The sequence below is a fragment of the Oryx dammah genome, unplaced genomic scaffold (genome assembly GCF_014754425.2).
Source record: "Oryx dammah isolate SB20612 unplaced genomic scaffold, SCBI_Odam_1.1 HiC_scaffold_18, whole genome shotgun sequence".
Lineage (NCBI taxonomy): Eukaryota > Metazoa > Chordata > Mammalia > Artiodactyla > Bovidae > Oryx > Oryx dammah.
Genome location: NW_024070202.1, coordinates 66,951,404 through 66,972,253, shown reverse-complemented (window position 1 = coordinate 66,972,253; position 20,850 = coordinate 66,951,404). Strand labels below are relative to the sequence as shown.

General features: G+C 41.9%; 1 protein-coding gene across 1 annotated transcript in view; it reads left to right on the top strand.

Annotated features, from left to right (window-relative positions):
• The window catches only part of CHN2 (chimerin 2), a 341,136-nt gene that overhangs the window by 294,651 nt on the left and 25,635 nt on the right, over positions 1 to 20,850 (top strand). The window contains exon 7 of the mRNA XM_040259709.1: positions 5,385 to 5,462. Coding sequence (XP_040115643.1) covers positions 5,385 to 5,462 — 78 coding nt within the window. The remainder of the gene's footprint in view (positions 1 to 5,384; positions 5,463 to 20,850) is intronic.

Genomic DNA, 20,850 nt, shown 5'->3' with positions numbered 1-20,850 from the left:
AAAAAAAAAAAAAAAAAAAGAAAGAAACTTACTCAGCGCCTATGGAAGAACTACAGATTGACATAAATCAACTTTTCTAGAAATTGGTACTAAAAAGGCAGAATGTTGTGGTCCCCAGAGGCCAAGATGCAGGTCTGCCTGAAGCCAGGTGGAGAAGGGACCTTTGATTAAATGAGCTTCTGGGATCCCTGTGTTTTTACGATGCTCGATTACTAAAGTCAGAGCAGAGGGAAAGGCTTCCCCTTTCTCCCGCCATCCCTGAGCGTGTTACATGCACATGCGCCCCAGTGCGCTTCGTTCCCCTTGTCTTCCTGCCCAGTGCCTCATTCTTCTTCGTCTTCATCTGACAGACTTCCACTGCCTTCTGGCTACCTGACGCCTCCTTGGGTGCAAGATCCTCATCACGGAGACAAAGAGCAGTGAGAGGCCATACACAGAAAATAGAATCCCAGCCCTTATTTATAAAAAAGGAAAAGGGAAGTGGTGAGCTTATTTCACCGTTTATTTATAGCCCCACCTACTAACAGAAGTATCTTAAGTCCTGTCTGCTTCAGCAGAGGCCCCAGTGAGCACACAAGTCTCCTCAGTGAAACCAGACCAGGCCACACCAGTCCTGGGAGTTGTTAACAAGTTAACTATGGGGAAGAGAGTAATTCTGGCATTTTAGCCTCTGAATATTTCAAAATGTGAACAATATTTTGATGAGAGGCAGTTTAGAGGGTGGTTAAAAGCATAGATTTAGTGTTATACCCAAAAGAACTGGCACAGGTGTTCAAACAAAAAACCTGTTCACGAATATTCTTAGCAGCAGTAGTCACAGTAGCCAAAAGGTGAAAACAGCCCACATGTACATCCCCTGGAGAATGGATAAACAATATGTGGACCATCCATAGTAAGGCATGCAATGGATTACTATTGAGCAATAAAAAGTAAGAAGTCAGACACAAAAGGTGACAGATTGCATATTTTTTTATATCAAGTATTCAGAATAGACAGATCCATAGAAAAAGCAGATTAGTGGTGGCCGGAGGGAGAAGGGAATGGTGAGTGACTGCTTAATTGGGTAAAAGATTTCATTTTGAATGATGGAAATGTTCTGGAACTAGATAGTGGTAATGTTTGCAGGACATTGTGAATGTATGTAGTGCCACTGAATTGCTGAATTATACTTTTAAATTGTTAAAGTGATAGATCTGCTGTTATGCTGATTTTATCACAATAAAAAATAAACTGATTTTGGGGAACAAAAACAACCAAAAAATAGCATAGACCTAGGCATTGTGCCTAGGTTCTAATCTCAGCTTTACCACTTATCAGCTGTGTGACCTTGAGCAAATCACTTAAATGCTCAGTTCCCATTTTCTCATCTGTAAAGTGGAAGTAATTATAACAGTACCTACCTCAGAGGGTTATAAAACTTAAGCCGATTTATACAAAGTGTTTAGAAGGGCCCAGGTGGCTCAGTGGTAAAGAACCTGCCTGCCAGTGCAGGAGATGTGGCTTCAGCCCCTGGGTCAGGAAGACCCCCTGGAGAAACAAAATGCAGCCCACTCCAGTATTCTTGTCTGGAGAATCCCATGGACAGAGGAGCCTGGAAGGCTACAGTCCATGGGATTACAAGAGTCGGACATGACTGAGCAACTGAGCATGTGCGCATGCAGAGTGCTTAGTATATTAAATACCTGACACAGAGAAAGTATGCTGTGAATGTTTGTTATTAATCTAACCCCTGTATTCTCAACTGGGGGCCGTTTCTCCTCAGAGGAGGAATGTGGCGGTCTGGAGAGATTTGTGATATCACAATTGAGGGGTGCAACTGGCATCTAGTGGGTAGCGCCAGGGGTGCTGCTAAACATTGTACGATGCACAGGACAGCCCCCACAACAAAGAATTATCCAACCCCAAATTTCAGTGGTTCCAAGGCTGACAATAGGGATTGAACCTCCGCCCCCTGCATCGGAAGTGCGGCATCTTGACCGCCAGGGAAGCCGGACAATCCCTGATTTAAAGAGGTTGTAGGCACATGCACTTTCTCTTATAAATATATAAATGAAAATAGGTCAGATAGAAATTTTTGTCAGAAAAAGACGGCCAGCCTGTCTCTGTATATTAGAGCACATGTGTTAGACTTTGTAGGGATATAGAAGAGACCCAGCCACGGTCCTGGAGGAGCTTGGATAAGAACTCTGTGTAGCGGGGCTGTTTAAGAGGCAAGTTTTTACCAAGTGACTTTTGTAAGCATTTTTCCTTTAATATGAGGGTGACCTGGGGCCATCCACACTTCTCAGAATAATGTTTGCTCAACTGCCAACCTTAACAGTTCCCTATAAAGATGCATCTTAAGTGAACAGTGTCTGTTTACATGCCTGAATGTATCTTGTGTTTGGGTAAATTCTATTGAACAAATATCTGAAAAAGAAATCCCTGTCACAAATAGAAATAAAAAGTACTTGTTAAGAGTAAAAGCACAGACATGAGAAAAATGTTAAAGCTTGTATTCAACCATTCACACACCAAAAGGTAAAGGAGACCCCTTTTGCCCACTTTCCATTGAAAGAGTTATTTTATTCAGATTCTAAAGCCATGTCACCATATAATTATTCTAATTCGGATCACAGAATATGTGCTCACACAGAATGACTTGCTGTCAAAAGCTCTGTCTTGATTTGCTAGCTAGGAAGTTTAGAGAAGGGACCCTTATTCTTCCTCTATGGCTTTTTGCCTTTAGGCTAAGGACTAGAAGACCGTTAAAGGCATGCCAGACCTTCACTCAATCCCTGTGTGTGGCAGATGTCCTCTAGGATTGGGCAACAGGAAGGAGGGCTAAGGAATCTGGTGGAGACCATCAGGAGGGCAGACCCCTGGGGGTTTACACCCTTGGAAGCTAAAGCATGGTGAAGGATGGGGCAAGAGACCCACTCCATGCAGCCACTTTTGCATACCTTCCTCCTTTATTCTGGTTTCCTACATGTATAGGTGCTTTCTGACAGCTTCTTTAACACCTACTAAAGGAATCCTATTAGACACTCTTGTAGGAGGAAAAAAAAAAGTGAACCAGACATAAAATGTATCACAGTGGATTCTCAATATGGCAGACTCTAAGACCTGTTATAAATCGCTCTAAGAGAGAAAGTGATTAAGTGCAATGAGAAAAATGTGAGAAAAACACTATGGATTCCAAAGCAGTGTTTGCCTCCATTGGGGAGTTTGGAGAAGTCTTTTTGGAGAGGGAGGTATTTGAGTTAGAATGTGAAGGTTGGTGAATATGTAAATATGGAAATAGTGCTAGAAAATGCTAAAAGACAGAGCAAGCTACCAAGGTGGACAGTTGAGTGTGTCAGAGAAGAAGTTTTGTAGGATTTGTGGTGGGGAGTATAGGGAAATAGATAAGATAGATAGGTTGAGAGGAGCTCATGTAAAACCCACAGTACAAGGATGCAGTCAAGCCGGGGGTGGGGGCGGGGATCACTGACATTTCTGAGCAAAGGTGGAATGGACTAAGAAGCCTGTTGGGTAGCTGTGTGTAAGGTAGACTGGACAGAGATCTAGGCTCTGAGTTATTGTGGGACAAGAATGGTAAGGAGGGCGCAGACTTGACCAATATTTCAGATAAAGCATTTGGCCAAGACTCAGTGGACGACGCAGCACTGCACTGCCTACCTCAGTGCTAGGGTATGGGCTTCTGAACACAGGTGCTGAGTGCAGATGTTTCGGGTTCTAGTCCTGACTCTGCTGCCTAAACTAGTTACATGTCCTTGAAATATCTCTTAATCTCCTCATCCGCAAAATGGAAATAAAAGTCTTATTTTGCATATACATGAGCTGCAGATTAAATGAGTCAGTGCACTTAACACATTCTGAATCTTGTCTGGCTTAACAAGCTAATGTGTTCAAAAGCCCAATATAAAAATTGATTGTTATTATTATCAGAAGTTAAAAGGAGGTGAAATGAGAGGCAGGACATCTGAACCAAGTTGGAATTTAATTGCCAGGAATAAAGAATTACACAAGGAAAAGATTGATGTTTTGTTACTCTCCCCATGGCTGCTTGGAAGGGCTGGAACGTGGGGCCACATAGAGGATGGGATGAAATTCACGGACAGTCCCATCTGCATCATGGTCCAGCCATCCACGTTCTTGCTTTCCAGTTCCAAAAGCATTGATTTTATTGTCTGGCATTAGCTGCATTAAACTTTGCCAACAGATTAGGAGTACTCATTAACAGATAATGATTTCCTCACTTCTATTAATGCAGAGACCTGGAACCAGAAAACCAGGGTCCCGAGAGAGACCATCAAACAGATGATGCTTTTATGAGCCAGGAGGGCATTAGCTTGGATACTAACAGAATTAACATTGAAAATGTTTTATTTAAAAGAAAAAAAAACTATGATGTTTTAGTTTTAGTTAAGGAATACTGCCTTCTTTGTATGGGAGGGGTTGTTTGTGGTGGGTGGGGGATGTGATGGGGGTATCCTGGGGCAAGACATCCTCTCTCTTATTTTAAACTTGTAACTGTAGATCCCAGAGTTGAAACGCTATATACAGTTCTTGTATGCCCCATTCAGTAGTCAGACTGTTCTAATTTAATGTAAGCATAAGAATAAAAATTAAGCTTTCAAGTGCTGGGGCAGATTTTTTTTTTTAAGAGACGCAGGCTTTATCCCCTATATGATTAAACAGTCATTAGGGTTTAAAGGTTTAATCTGCTGGAATTCAGCCCAGAATGGGGTTCAGAGCCCCAGAATAATTGGATACAGCCTCAGGCTTTGAAGATCAGAGTTGGTTGGTTGGGTGTGTGTGTGTGTGTGTGTGTGTGTGTGAAATATGCTAGCAAGTATTTGAGGTCTCTCCTTTGCAATGCGCTGTGGCAAGAGGAATAAAGCTGCCAGCCCCTGCCTCCTCCATTGATTCCTCAGGGGCTGACTGGATACAGCTTCTGGGGGCTGCTGCGCTCATGAATGTGTGCTATTGTTCCAGGCACACGTCGGCCTTAAGAAATAACACAGAACAAAACAGGCCTGTCCTTATTCAGATGCAGAGCCCTCTCCATCACTCAAACGGGCCCTTCCAGGTCACATGCCCCAGGCCTCTGCAGACAGTACGCAGCTGCCTCGAATCTGCTGCCTAACATTAGCCGCAGTTCAAAAAATCTGACGGCGCTGCACTGCTCAGGCTCCGCAGAGGAAACCAGAAAGATCTGGGGTCCGGTCACTATGTTCTCCGAGGAACTGTGGCTGGAGAATGAGAAGAAGTGTGCTGTGGTTCGGAAGCCTAAGCCAGGCAGAAAACGCCAGGAGCTGCTGGCCGTGGCATTGGGGGTGAAGGTGGGAGTCAAAGGCGCCTTTCTCTGGCCCCCTCTCAAACTCTTTGCCTGTCCACAGATCTCCTCCCTGGTCCGAAGGGCTGCCCTCACACACAACGACAACCACTTCAACTATGAGAAGACACACAACTTTAAGGTAAGCGAACCTCTGCATGCTTTCTTCTGTTATAAAAGGGCAGGTGGAGAGCTCCAGGCCATGGTTTCTGTCTGGGCTTTGGTAAAGTCACCAGACGGCAGATTTTCTGCTTTCCACATTGAGTTACTTGCTCTGAATCAAATCAAACGGGAGGTTTCAGAAAGCAGTTTGCTTGATGCTAATGTTCAGAAACACCTCTATGTATGTTAACTGAGTTCTAATGAATTCGGCCCATTTCCTCTCCACATTCCCATGTCCAGTGAAAGAAAAACAGAGCATGCCCAATCTTTGGCATTTAGAGGTCATCTGGGGAATATCAAGCAGTACTTTTCCACTCGGAGTAGCAGTAAAGAATATTGTTATCTGTGAACAAGTGGAAACAGTTGCCCGTTTCACATTTTGTGTTTTGTCTTTTGTTTTCAGGGATGCTAACTCTTTGGGTTTATGTGTAGACAGCTGTGAAAGCAAATGATGACGGGAGATACCATCCAGTAGCTTTTGTTTGTGCTTGAGGTGCAGAGGGCGCCCTGGCAGCCTTGCCAAGCTCCTTCTGGTCCCAGCCTTGGTCTTGCTCACCAGACCAAACAAAAAGATAGAAAGAGCTGGCGGGGGGTTAAGTGGATTTTCCCATGTGTATTTATAAACTGGAAATACCACTATCTTCATTTCAGACTAGCACTTGGAGAAACGGCCTGCCTTCAGAAAATTATGGCCTGTTTCCTTTGACCTGATGTGTTTTCCAAGAAGGGCCAGGAGGAGGTTCTGATGCCAAATTGCCTGGTTTGAGATGCCCTTGAGTGCAGGAGAGACAGGACAGAGTTAGAGGTTTTACACCAGCACAGGGGCTGACCGTGTGGAAGTTGGAGAGAATCGAGATGAAGGATCTAGGAAGAAAAGACATGAGCAGCTAAATGTAAATTGTATTCTTTTTTAAAAATTCTTTTCCTTTAGGGTCCGTAGCCCAAGAAACTTTTGGAACTGGAGAACCATTTGTCAGAAGTGACCAGGAAAACCTAGTTCATTCTGTTGCTTTCCTACCCTTCATACAGACAGATGTGTGTCTATTAAATATACATTTGTGTTCGTTTGGTCTGTTTGCCCTGCTTCTGTTTTTAGAAAGCAAGGAGCTCAGACATTTGCATGCTATAATTGAACTGAGGCATAGAGTTATCCAGCCCTCTGGATTTAGCATGAGAGTGAATAATTGCATTAGATAGGTCCTTATCCATGCCAAGGCTCTTGTTATTTCTCCCACCACTGAGTAGTGACAATTCTAATTTGGGGCATCACTGAATAGTGACAGGTCTAATTTATGTTTTTTTTTTTCTTTTTCCTCTCTTCTATCTTTACCCTAATTTTTTTTAATTTTAAGAAAGTGTTTTTCTGACTTTTGGCAGAAATTCCTGATCCTTTGCCTCCTGTATTTGCACTACCATGAATGGGAGGATGGATCTTGGACTTGCCTTTTTTTTTTTCCTCCCTTTTGAAAATTCTGATTCTTTTGGCTTTAAGATCCAGCTGGACTTTTGCCCTATTGCAATATATGTTTGCATGGAATAGCTTTCCTCTGTAGATACTGCGTCTGAGTTTGTGTGAAGAACACACAAGTGTATTTAGTTGATTGGTACTTCAAAAATAATTTCAGTCTTTTTTTCATCTTAGATCTCTGCATGGGACATAAAAACATTTAAACCAAAAGGATAGTTGAACCTTATCTTCTCAAGTAGTTCTGTTGCTAACATGATCTATGTTAATTATTACTGAAAAACACTAACAGCTTTTTAAATGTTTGTTTAAAAAGTCTGTATCTATTGACAATATCTTTTCTAACTTACTGCTATTGAGAGAAAAGAAAGCAGAGGACAGATGAGTTGTCAGGGGGGAATGCAAGCCAGACAGGACCGTTTCTCTTCCGTGTTTTAAATAGCCATCTTTGAGACATAGCAGACCCTGAGTGCTGTGTCAGTTGATTGTGGCTTTCAATGGTACTGCTCGTGCCACTGTCCTTAAGAATGAGAGGCTGGGGCAGGAGGGGGTGGCTCCCTCTGTCACTCCTGGCCCCTTTTATCCTCGTTCAGCCCTCTCCTCACCCCCCACCCCTACTCTGCATGGTCTTTAGAAGAACATTCTAAAAGCAGGTCCCTGCTATAAATAGAGCAGTAAGGTTTTAGTAACATGACCTAACCAAAGAAAGAAAGTGCTTATCAAAGGCCCCTGACATCTGCCTGGAATCTGTTTTATATCTTAATTTTGCAGTAAGTTTTTATTTATATTCATTTCTAGTAGGCTTTGTTCTGAAACTGTCTTGATTTGTAAGTTGGGTTATTATTTGAGGATATTATGTGTCTGGCATAAAGTAAATGTTTAAAAAGAACAAGTAATCACCTTCTCATGCTTATCAACAAATAAGCTTTACTAGGCCTTGTCTGCACTCTCATCGAGAGGCCTCCTACCAGAGCCTTGAATCTGCCTGCAGATATTGATGCCTCACTTCGGAGCAAGATGTTTTTTGCCCCCATCAGGACTATTCCCTGAATGAAAAGCCCTTTCCTCACTCTCCCCAGGAGCTTCATCACAAGCAATGAATAGATAACCTATAATGAAAAAAATCACTTTGCCATACACCTGAAACTAAGACATCTTTCTTTGTAAATCAACTGTACTTCAAATTTTAAAAAATAATGCAAGAATTGCAATTTCTTTGTATTTTGGCCTTGCCATGTAGCATCTTGGTTCCCCCATTCCCCCTGCATTGGCAGCATGGAGTCTTAACCACTGTACCACCAGGGACGTCTCAATAATAACAGTTTTTAAAAACAGCAATGGCTAGATACTCCTGACCTGGTTGAGGTCGGAACCCTTCCCACTCCGTTCTTTGAGAAGACTCCCATCAGTGCTCCTGAGGGCATATCTACTGCCCTTGATTTCCAAACAAAGCATGTCTGGGAAAAACTGAAATTCTGCTCTGGAAACAAAACCTTTTGGAAGCAAATTAAAGTTGCTCCTCATTTCATGCAGTAATTATATACTTTTCAACATGTATACAAATGCCCTTGTGGCTGGTTTAAATGTCAAATTCTCAGGATTACTTATACATATTAGAAACTAAGAGTATTTGTTGGAGGAATGATGAAATTAATAGGCTCCTCTCTACAATGAAAGCTGATAAACAGAGAAAGCATTCTGTTATTTAACATGTTTTATGTCTGCATCTCTGTTTATCTCCTGGACTGAAAGAGGCACTCTCTAGTAGGTAGAATAGCTCTGTTTTAGAGGGTCTGCCCTAAGAACACCTTGTGGCTGAGCTCTGAAACCTTCAAGAACCCCTCAACCCCATCAGCCTGGATAACTGTCTTTCTTTTGCCACCTAGCGCAACAATGAGGTAACTGTGGCCAGCTTGGTGCCACTGGCCACAACATGCTCTTTGGCAAGTAGCTTAATTCTCTGAGCTTCAGTTTCCTCATCTGTAAAATGGGAGTGCCATAAGGTTTAAGATGCATGAAACAGGGCACTCAAACAGGGCACTTCTGGTACACTGCGACAACCCTGAGGGATGGGATGGGAAGGGAACTGGGAGGGGTGTTGAGGATGGGGACACATGTACCCCCATGGCTGATTCATGTCAATGTATGGCAAAAACCACCACAATATTGTAATTAGCCTCCAATTAAAATAAATAAATCAAAAAGAATACTTGTGAATTACTGAAGGTCATTGGTACCCAGTAAGCTTGCCTTCTATTATTATTTTATTGTTCATCTTTTTGCATCTCTCATATTCCTTGCATTTTGGTGTGTCGCTGGCTCTGTATTTCTTACTTTCTACCTTCACTTCTTCTTGTCCCTCTTACTTTTTTTTTTTTTTACCATCTCTTTCTTCTTCCCTGGTCACTGAGATGTAATTAAAAACTGAAAGAGCAGTGCAAAGACATGAATCAGAACTTCGGAGTCAGAAATGAGCCAGGGGCGAACAGGGTGCAGGAAAGAGAGGATCCAGGAGACAGAAGTGCTCGCTGCACATCTGGAGAGTCAGCTGGGGTGGATTGGATGGCCACAGGCTGCTGATCCATGGGCCCTCTTCCTCTCAGGTGGCTTATGCTCTTGGCCTCCCAAGGCTGCCTGTGTGTGCACATCACTCCCTCCTTCCGAAAGCTCTCTCCACCCAGGCCACTTGAGGGACATCTTTTCTCCCTATATGGAATATGGATGGAGAGCAGAGGTCCAAAAAGTTCTAAACATTGGAGAGCAGACCACCCCACCCCAACCTCACCTGCGTTCCCCCGCCTCCCCTAGTCCTGCCTGTCCATCTGCCCTTCATTCCCTTCTGTCCCCTGTCCATCCCTTTCCTAGCCCTCTGCCAACTTTACTTTCATCCCTATCACTGAACACCAGCTGACATAGTACACATGCATTGATGTGTTTTCCGCTTATCAGAGAGAAACACCTTCCTGGGTGGGGGGAAAGGGGTAGAGACAGAGATTTTGTCTGTTTTACTTTCTGCAGAAACCCCAGTGTCTTGATCAGGGCCTGGCCCAGAGTGGGCTGTCAGTGAATATGTGGAGAGCATGTGTGGCAAGTATCTCCCCACCCTGATCGCCTAAGCCTGCAGTTTCCTTCCTCACTTCCTGCCCCAGAGTTTGCTTTCATTCAAGGCTCATGTTAGTTGTGTTCCAGTCCCTTCAGGTAGTAGGCAGCGGTCCATGCCAGGGTCACCACCTGTGCCGGGGAGACAGAGGCTGGATCCAGGCATGTCAGGCCAGCTCCCCATGTGGTCAGAGGATCTAGCCGTGCCAGCTACCCGGGATCTTGCACACGTGCCCAGGATTATTCTTGCTGTCCCAGCTTCCTGTGTGGTGCCTCTCAAAAGTGGCCTTGTCTGGATTTAAGTTAAACAGTTATCCGCCTTACCCTTTTCTGTCCCACACTCCACAGATGAGGCTGCACCAGCGAGCATCCTATTCCCATGGTACACTGTGCGTATATGCGTGCTCAAGCAGCACACGCCTTCTAAACATACCTCCCACTCCTAAGACTCTGGGCACCGGGACGAGAAGGTCAGAAGGCTGAGAGTGTGTCCTGGTGCCACGGCTGGGACACCCATCTAGGATGTGGTGCATTACCGCCTCCCTGTTTGGGTTTTGTGCCTCCTTGATGGTTTCTATCTCTGTCCTCAGTTTCCACATTTTCATCAGTGGAGTGATCATTTGCTTTGGAACTAGCCACTTTTGCTTTCCACATGCAAGACCCTCTTTTCCTCATCCTTGCTGATTTCATAAAATGTGCCAGCTCTCTCTCCCCAGTGTTTTGCCTGCCGTGTGTTCTCATGGGTGTGCAGGGGCCCATCGACTGTCCCGGTCCCGCTTCTGTTGGATTTTGCACCTGCACTTTGTCACAGGCAGACAATGGCTTCAGAAACAGTTGTGAATTTTGTTTCGTTTTATAATCAGAAAAGGCTGTTTTGGCAGAAGCAAGTCTGGAAGGAACAATTCAAAGGGAAGTCAAGCTTCATCACCTTGAATATAAAACAAGGCTTGGAAATACTAGACTTTATGAAGAAAATATGGCTTCTGCTCCAAGAAGGCTATGAAGCTGCCTCATTTTAAACTACTTCCTAGAGCTTCCCTGATAGCTCAGTTGGTAAAGAATTTGCCTGAGATGCAGGAGACCCCAGTTCAATTCCTGGGTGAAGGTCCTCTGGAAAAGGGATAGGCTACTCACTCCAGTATTCTTGGACTTCCTTTTTGGCTCAGCTGGTAAAAAATCCGCCTGCAATGCAGGAGACCCCGGTTCGATTCCTGGGTTGGGAAGATCCCCTGGAGAAGGGAAAGGCTACCCACTCCAGTATTCTGGCCTGGAGAATTCCATGGACTGTGTAGTCCATGGGGTCGCAAAGAGTCAGACATGACTGAGCAACTTTTACTTTCCATCTACTTCCTACAATTGTCTGGCCATTATAATTTTTAGAACCCCTGGATACCATCTTAAGTGAAATAGGCAAGTCTCATAGAGCCCCCAGGCACTGTTTAGAACTAGGCAAGGAGGAAGCAGGAACTAGGGGTATACGTGGGCTCAGTTTCTCTGCCCTCTCCTTCCCTCTCTTCCTTCCTTTCTCTCCTTCTCCCTTCCCATCCCTTCATTGCTTTCTACTCTCTGGATATCAGCTTCATTATTCTCTTCCTGCACAAAAACATCTTAATCTATATAGTCTGCACAGTATCGCTGATGATAACTCTCTGGTTTATGTATTACAAAGACCAACCACAAAATCCCAATTCTGCCTGACTTGGACCAAGTGTCTGCTTTGCTCAGGTAACTTTGGCCATGGAGGTCAACCCCCTCACCCCTGTGTAAATACATGAATGGGGCTCTAGGATGTCTGGAGGATGGGTGGTATCCAGGTTATATGTGAAAGAAAGGAATCCTTCCAGGTAGAGGGCCTGGAGATGTCAGCTCTAATCCTCTCCTCCTTGTTTTGAAGAATTCCACTTCAAGTTTCATAACACAGTCCAACTCATTCCATTGGGTTCTGCTTGAAGGAAGTCATGAAGCTGTCCTGAGCCTCGATGTTATTATTTAATATTATTGTCTGACAGCCTAGGTGCTCTGCAGCACAAGTTAGCCTTGTCACCTACACTTTTGGCTCCATCTTTTGTAAAGTATACCCATTGCTCTTGTGCCATTTTGGAGCTATTAATAGGACTAGCCTTCAGCAAACCTGCAAAGTAAATGAGGTTTGTGTCTGGCAAACTCTCCACCCTTTACCCTGGATTAGTTCTTGCCTGCCTCCTGTTGTTCCTGTCTGCCGAATCACTTCATGGAACCACCCTGTTAAGACCTACCAGCCTTAGTTTCTAGATCTTAGCTTCTCCTTCCCCAGTTCATCGCCAGGCTTTGCATTCTACAAATAGGCTACACATTATGATTCATATGAAATAGCACCTGTCAAACCAACCTGGTAGGTTGCATGGAAACCCTTTCTTCTGTGATTCACCAAGATTTACTATTACTTTACAGGTAGTAGATGCTTGGTTTTAAAAGGGCTTGTTCTTGAAAATGACAGCTTATTTAATCTAGTAATCTGTTTTGATTTATTTTATATTTTTAAGTATATATTTTAAAGTCTTCATTGAATTTTTGTTACAATATTACTTCTGATTTATGTTTTGGACTTTTGGCTATGAGGTGTGTGGTACTGAACCTGCACCCCTTGCGTTGGAAGGTTAAGTCTTAACCACTGGACCACCAGGAAAGTGCCAGTAGTCATGTTTTAAATAGTCCTTTTGAGACCAGCAGCATAATGCCTTTTCCCAATGGAATTTCATTCATGGGATTTTGACCAAGTTGAGGAAAAAGTTTTTGGACAAGGTTCTCACATAGGTGAGTGCTCTCTCTGCCTGGCAGAGTCTAACTTAAACCTCATCTTATACCTCCTTGACACGATTTTATGTAAATATTGGGATACTGTCATTGTAAATCCTTTATAAACCAGCAGAGCCTGCTGCAAAGAAAATAGTCTTTGACAGCAAACCCAACAGAGACTCCTTGCTTAGGCCCCACACCAGGGAAGTGGCTTGGCCAAGATGTTCTACTATTTTAAATTATTTATTAACAAGTCTGGCCCATATAAAATGCTTGGTTGTTATTAATTTTATATTGAGTTTGTTTTAGGCCAAGAACGTATCATTCAAAGAGACTATCGTAAATGACTAAATGTACTAAGAAGAGGTAACTATTTAGACACTTTTTTTTTTTAATTCAGCAAATACAGACTGAGGGCCAAGTATGTGCCAGGCACTGCCAGGTATCAGAAAGATGGTGGTGGCACAAGAATGTGAGCTCTTTCTTTGCTAGGTGGTTCTGAAACAAGGCAGTGTGCTCCCAGGGGACATCTGGCAGAGTCTGGAGACGTTTCTCATTCTCATGACTGGAGTCTAGCAGAAGCCAGAGATGCTGCTAAACATCCTACAAGGGCCAGGACCGTCCCCACCCCAGAGGGTTATTGGCCCCAATGTCCGCAGGGCCAAGGCTGAAAAAAACTTGCAGTCGACAGACAATGGGGGACCCGGTAGGCTTTGAGCAGAAAAGTGTCAAAGGATGTGGGTGCCGATGCCTTCATCAACCCGAGAGGAAGTCAGCAGGCACAAGGATATCTCACTACATCAATGGGGAGACTGCCCAAAAGCTTTGTGGCAACAATCAATGTTTTAGAATTGAAAATCCTGTTTTAAGTGTATTAGAACAGCTGCTGAATGGATGCACCTGGGGGCCCAGTGGTGGAGAAACCCAGCTGTGCCCCCGCATCTGCTCAGCTGACCTTGCAGGAAAACCCAGAGTCTTTGGTCCCAGCCCCAGTGATTCCCCTTGGCTATTTTCCTGCATCTGAAAAGGTTCACTTCCAGGCCAGTATTTCATCTGATAGTGCAAGAGGGAAAAGTCCAAAGTTCCACCTAATTTCTCATATAAGTTCAGTGTCATAGGATGATGGGAAATGCAGTTGGTTATAGGAAAAACCCTCGGCTGAGAGTGGGAGGCAAGTGCTGCTGACCGTCTGGGTAACTGACCATGGACAAGCTGCCTGTCCTCCAGCCCCAGGGAACTCTGGGGCAAAAGCTCAACTAGAAGAGCCCCAGGTTCAGAGACTTAACTTGTAGCCAGAAGTGACTTTAGTCTCCCAGCCCCCTCTACTATGCATATAAAGCAGTTAGGAAAAAACTGCCTTTGATACATTGGTCCTTTTCAAATAAAAGTATAAGAATAAAGTTATAAGTAAGAAAAATGACACACTGAGGTGATATGGTTTTAGTCTGTACCCACAACTCTCTATTAGGGTTACTTTATCCCCAAGAGCATATGTGGCACTATCTGGAGACATCTGTGGTTGGTCTAACTGAGGGGTTGCTACTGGCATCTATTAGGTAAAGGCCAGGGATGCTGTTGACCACCTGCCAGTGCATGAAGACTTACCAGCCCCAAATGTCAGTAGAGCCAAGGTTGAGAGACTCTGATGTGTACCGATAAGGAAAAGCAAAATTTCTCAACTGTAGCACATCATGAATAGCACTTTCTGTTTCTTACGGTCTACAACTGGGCTGAGCTAGTTATACACTTGGGCGGTGTCTATACTGACCCATCAAAACAGACTTGTTATGAATCACCAGGGTATACTGTTTTCCAGATTCAGCAGATATGAGACAAATAACATCCTGCTCATTGAGAAAGAGCCAAGTCGGGGGATACTCACTAAACGCCTGAGATTTTTCTTGACAACTCTCCTTGCTCTTGTTTTTACTGGGTGGCTATTCCTGGGCTATTTGTCAAACAGACCTTATCTCCTAGAATATCATCTTTTTCTGTTTGGTGTGGTTTTTGAATTCCAGGCAGACCAGGCCTAGTATAATAGTCTTGGACAGACATTCTTCCTGTCTGGGGTATTTTCTTCCTGTCTAGGGTATTTTAGTTACTGCCCTAAAGTTTGCAAAATATTCTTTTTTTCTGAAAAGATATTCTTGAAAATCAATATCGTTCAGAGAATGGAAAAAGCTGATCACTGACTTTTCAAGATATGGGACATTTCAATGGGAGAATAAAAATCATAATTCAATCCTAAATTAGAAGACTCCAGAGAGCGTACTCTCAGCATTTACATACAGCCTACTGTCTAGAGATTGTTCTTGTGAACCCAAAAGAAAACTGAACAATCTATCTGCCATGAAAATAAACAACAGCCCATCAAAAAGAGGAAATTAGGCAGTGGGCCTAAAATAATGTTTAACTAACTTTACATTCCCTTCTGTCGCCATCTTGCCGATTTCTGGGGAATGTGTATTTGTGGGGACAATAAATGGAGCTATTTGCCATTCAGAAGTGCTTGCCTGCATTTGTTTGGCTGAAGAAATGGGACAGAAGACAGTGGGGATACATCCTTGATGAGAAAGGATGTTGTTGAATAATTATTTTTTAAATATGGCAAAAATTTTAGAAAAGCTATGATTAGCGTGTCCTGGACTTCCTGAAGCATTCAGTCAACTAGTTTCCATCTTATCAATGGATAGTAAACACTATATAATAGCTACTCTCCCAGTTCCTAAATATTGCATTTTTATTTTTACCCTCAGGTGTGTAGTTATTTCCCATGCGATTTCTTCAGCTATGGGAGGTGTTCCAGATAGGAATTTTTCACTCCCCTTTTTTTTTCTTGCATGACCTACAAGAAAAGAATGCCTTTAAAAAGTCAAACACCTTCACTGGCCTTTAGTTGTGCTGTTTCCTCTTCTTGGAATGTTCTCCCCAAGTTATCTGCCTCCCTAGTCAACATCATCAGTGTCCCATCAGCCCAGTCTAGTGAGCTCCTATCCATCCTTCAAAATCTGATTCAAGTATCATTTTCCCCAGCCTTCTCAGGAAGAATTTATTACTCTCGCACAGTATACTACCACAAGATACTTATTTATGTTGCCTGATTATTCTGGTAGGTGAAACCCTTGAGTGCAGGAAGGTCTCTGTTCCTCTGATCTATTTTTACTTTGTATTTCTGAGGACTAGTACAGTACCAGGTTCAAAGTAGGCAATCAGCAGTTAAGTATCAAATAAATGAGTGAATAATGAGTGGGTAAATAGGTGGATGAACTGGGAAATAGTTCCTCTCTCTGACATCCTTCCCCTACTAATGTGTAATGCCATTTCTGAGAAATGCCAAGTCTCCATATATGTGTAATTTGGTTTCTGTCATTTCCTCTCTGTTCCACTGGTTTGTTTATACTGCATGATGCTTTACTTTTTTTAACTATGGAAGTCTCAAAATATAGTTGAATATATTTTCTTACATTCTTTTACTTATTCAAAATTATCATGGCTATTTCTTTCTGTTCTATTCTTCCATGTAGGTTGTAGGGTCATCTTGTCAATTTGGGGGAAAGCATTATGAAAACTTTGTTGAAACTGCATTGGATTTAAAGCTTCATTTGGAAAATAATTGATATATTTATAGTATTGAGCATTGTCATACATGAATATAGAGTGTCTCCTTACTTATGTTATTAATTATTTTATAATTATTTTAGATTATTCCTGATGCTGTGAATGGAGTCTTTAATTTTTATGATTTAACAAAATGAGAAACTGTTGATATGTACTGATTTCTTGTTATTGCTCTTATATTAAGTAAACGTGATAGCTTTGTTCTTTCTTCCAATTACATATGGTATATTTCTTTGTCTTGTTTTAGTACGCTGGCTAAAACTCAGCAGGATAATGCCCAAGAGAAGCTTCTATAGCATGCAGCCTTATCTTTCTGCTGACTCTTAAGGAAATTATTCTGATGTTTTATCTTTAAATGTGATGTTTGTCATGTGCATATCATAGACATCTTTAATCAACCATTTTTAGAAGTTCCCTCTTTTCCTAGTATGCTAAGTGCTATTACTATGAACAGGTATTGAATTTTGTTAACTGTTGATATTCTAATTTTTAAAATGATTTTTTGTTTTCTCTCTGTTATTCTTCTGAATTCTAATAATACGTCAACTACCTTAAATCCCTGAAATAAGCCCTCCCTTGGTCATGACATTTAAACATAATGCTACATTCAGTAGGATTTTTAAAGGATTTTTACATTTATGTTCATAATTGAATAGATGTATAATTTTCTTTTATGTGTTATTCTTGTATGGCTTTTGAATCAAGACTAGCTTCATTAAGTGAACTGTGAAACTTTTTTTTTTTTCCTCTGTAATAGTCTGTATTGGCTAGAAATTGTTTTTTTAAAAGTTGGTTAAATCTAACAAGATTATTTGGAATCAGTGGCTATTAGATTTAATTATTTAATAGGTATAAGTGAATTTAGGTTTTTTATATTATTTTGAGTCAATTTTGATAATTTATATTCTCTAATAAATTATCCATTTCACATAACTTTTAATTTTGTGGGTAGAAAGTTCTCAAGGTTTTGTTTTACATCATTACAGCATCAGCAATTATGTCCTCCCCTTTATTGTTTGTGCCTTTTATCTTGATCAATTCCCTAACGTTTGGCTATTTTGTAAAACTTTTTAAAAAATCACCTTTTAGTTTTTTTAATCCTTTTGAAAATTTTTCGTTCTATATCATTATATTCTACAATAACCTTTTTTATTTGTTTTACTGTTTGAATCTTCCATGTCATTTTTTTCAACCTGTTTTTAAGTCCTCTGAAATTAGTCATCTTGTTATTGTTTTTATGGAGAGGCTTGATTATATTGGCCCGTGTTTCCCAGTTTTCTTGCTTACCGTGGCTTCTTGAATCCTGTCCTTTCCCACTAGGTTCAATGTGCTTCTTACAGAATAATATAATCCCTAGGTATATCTTCGAGTGAGGATCTGTGAGTGGAAACTCTTGGCATTTGTCTGAAAATATCTTTATTTCATCCTTGCTTTTGAATAGTAATTGGCTGTATATGGAAGTTAGGTTGACAGTAATCTTCTCTGAGGACTTTGATGAAATGACTCTGTAATTTACTTTTCTCTTTTTGCCAAGGAGAATTCTGTTTTCATCCTAATTGCTGTCCTTTCACAGGTAACCTGTTTTTGAGGATTTTGCTTGTCTGTTTAGTGTTCTGCACTTCCACTCGCATCTGTATAGATCTACATTATTTTTTATTCATCAGTTTTGAGACTCAGTTAGGTTTTTTTAACCTGAAGATTTTGTGTCTCTTAGGAATTCTGGAAAGATATCAACTGTTTCTCTTTTTGAATGTTGCTTAAATGTATGTCCTTAATCCCATCATCTCTCAGCTTTTTAGGATCATCCCTCTTTTGCTTCTTTCCTTTCTGCATCTCCAATCTCTTCTACCTATCATATCAATCTCATTGACAAACTAATATATTCAAATGTCTCTCAAAGTCAAGTGGGCCTTAGGAAGCATCACTAAGAACAAAGCTAATGGAGATGATGGAATACCAGTTGAGCTATTTCAAATCCTAAAAGATGATGCTGTGAAAGTGCTGCACTCAATATGCCAGCAAATTTGGAAAACTCAGCAGTGGCCACAGGACTGGAAAAGGTCAGTTTTCATTCCAATCCCAAAGAAAGGCAATGCCAAAGAATGCTCAAACTACCACAGGATTGCACTCATCTCACACACTAGTGAAGTAATGCTCAAAATTCTCCAAGCCAGGCTTCAGCAGTACATGAACCATGACCTTCCAGATGTTCAAGCTGGATTTAGAAAAGGCAGAGGAATCAGAGATCAAATTGCCTACATCTGTTGGATCAGAAAAAGCAAGAGAGTTCCAGAAATACATTTACTTCTGCTTTATTGACTATGCCAAAGCCTTTAACTGTATGGATCACAACAACCTGTGGAAAATTCTTAAAGAGTTGGAAATACCAGACCACCTCATCTGCCTCCTGAGAAATCTGTATGCAGGTCAAGAAGCAACAGTTAGAACTGGACATGGAACAACAGCCTGGTTCCAAATTGGGAAAGGAGTATGTCAAAGCTGTATATTTGTTGCTCTGCTTATTTAAGTTATATGAAGAGTACATCATGAGAAATGCTGGACTGGATGAAGCACAAGCTGGAATCAAGATTGCTGGGAAAAATATCAATAACCTCAGATATGCAGATGACACCACACTTATGGCAGAAAGTGAAGAAGAACTAAACAGCCTCTTGATGAAAGTGAAAGAGGAGAGTGAAAATGTTGGCTTAAAACTCAACAGTCAGAAAATTAAGATCATTGCATCTGGTCCCATCACTTCATGGCAAATAGATGGGGAACAATGGAAACAGAGAAACTTTATTTTGGGGTGCTCCAAAATCACTGTAGATGGTGACTGCAGCCATGAAATTAAAAGACACTTGCTCCTTGGAAGGAAAGTTATGACCAACCTAGACAGCATCTTAAAAAGCAGAGACATTACTTTGCCAACAAAGGTCTGTCTAGTCAAAGCTATGGTTTTTCCTGTGGTCATGTATGGATGTTAGAGTTGGACTATAAAGAAAGCTGAGCACCAAAGAACTGATGCTTTTGAACTGTGGTGTTGGAGAAGACTCTTGAGGGTCCCTTGGACTGCAAGGAGATCTAATCAGTCTATCCTAAAGAAAATCAGTCCTGAATATTCACTGAAACAACTGATGCTGAAACTGAAACTCAAATACTTTGGCGACCTGAGGTGAAGAACTGACTCTTTTGAAAAGACCCTGATGCTGGGAAAGATTGAAGGCAGAAGGTGGAAGAGACAACAGAGGATGAGATGGTTGGAAGGCATCACTGACTGAATGGACATGAGTTTAAGTAAGCTCAGGGAGTTGGTGATGGACAGGGAAGCCTGTTGTGCTGCAATCAATGGGATTGCAAAGAGCTGGACATGACTGAGTGACTGAACTGAACTGAACTGAACTGAATGTCTCCCGTCTTTTATTTTTTAAAAGTCCTCCCAGGGCCCATTCCTTACTTCCCTGGAGCTCTCTTGTTGCTCTGCTGGACATCACAGCCAAACTTCTTGATGAATTTGCCTCTACATCTCTCTCCTTCCATGCCTCCCAGTTATCCTCCTAGTTCCCTCAAGAATGACTTCTGCCCTCAGTGATCCAGAGACTTCTTTTGTCAAGGTTGCCAGTGACTTCCATGTGTCTGAGTCACAGTTGAACCCCCAATTGACTGGACCTCTTTCCTGCATTCAACCTGGAATTGGCCACTCCTTCCCTAAAACACGCTTCACCTCTTGACTTCTAAACCACTTTTCTCTTTTGGTTCTCTCCAAATGCTGGTGCATCAAGGGCTTGGGGTTGGGCTCTATTTTCTTCATTTTCTACTATCTCTAAGAGGTTTTATTTTCCCCATTCACACAATTTTACATACCATATATTTGTCAAGGATGGCCAGATGTAGACCTCCAGTTCCTCCTCCTGTGAGCTATTGAATTCGATGTAAATTCCTGCTGAATTCTATCATTTGGAATCTCAGCAGCATTTAACCTTTCACTGCTCAAAACTGAAGTCTTGAATTTCTCCCAAAACAATGTCTTCCATATCTCAGCAAGTGGCATCACTATCTGCCTGCTTTCTAAAATGAGAATCTAGGAGTCACTCTTGATTACCCTTTCCTTCAAAGACCCACGTTTATTCTACAATCAAGTCCTTTAAATGCTAACTTCAAAATAGATCTCAAATCCATTCACTTCCCATATCTACCTCCAACATCCTGGTCATGGCCTCTATCGTTTCTCAACTGAACACTACTACCTAGTTGCTGAATCATTTCTACTATTAATACTCTCCCTTCCATTTTCAACACAGTGGTCAGAACATCTTTTTTTAAAAAATCATCATCCTACTTGAAGTCCTCCAGGAACTTCCTGTTGTACTTGATCACAACCAAATCCACACTCGCTAAGAAAGCCTTCAAG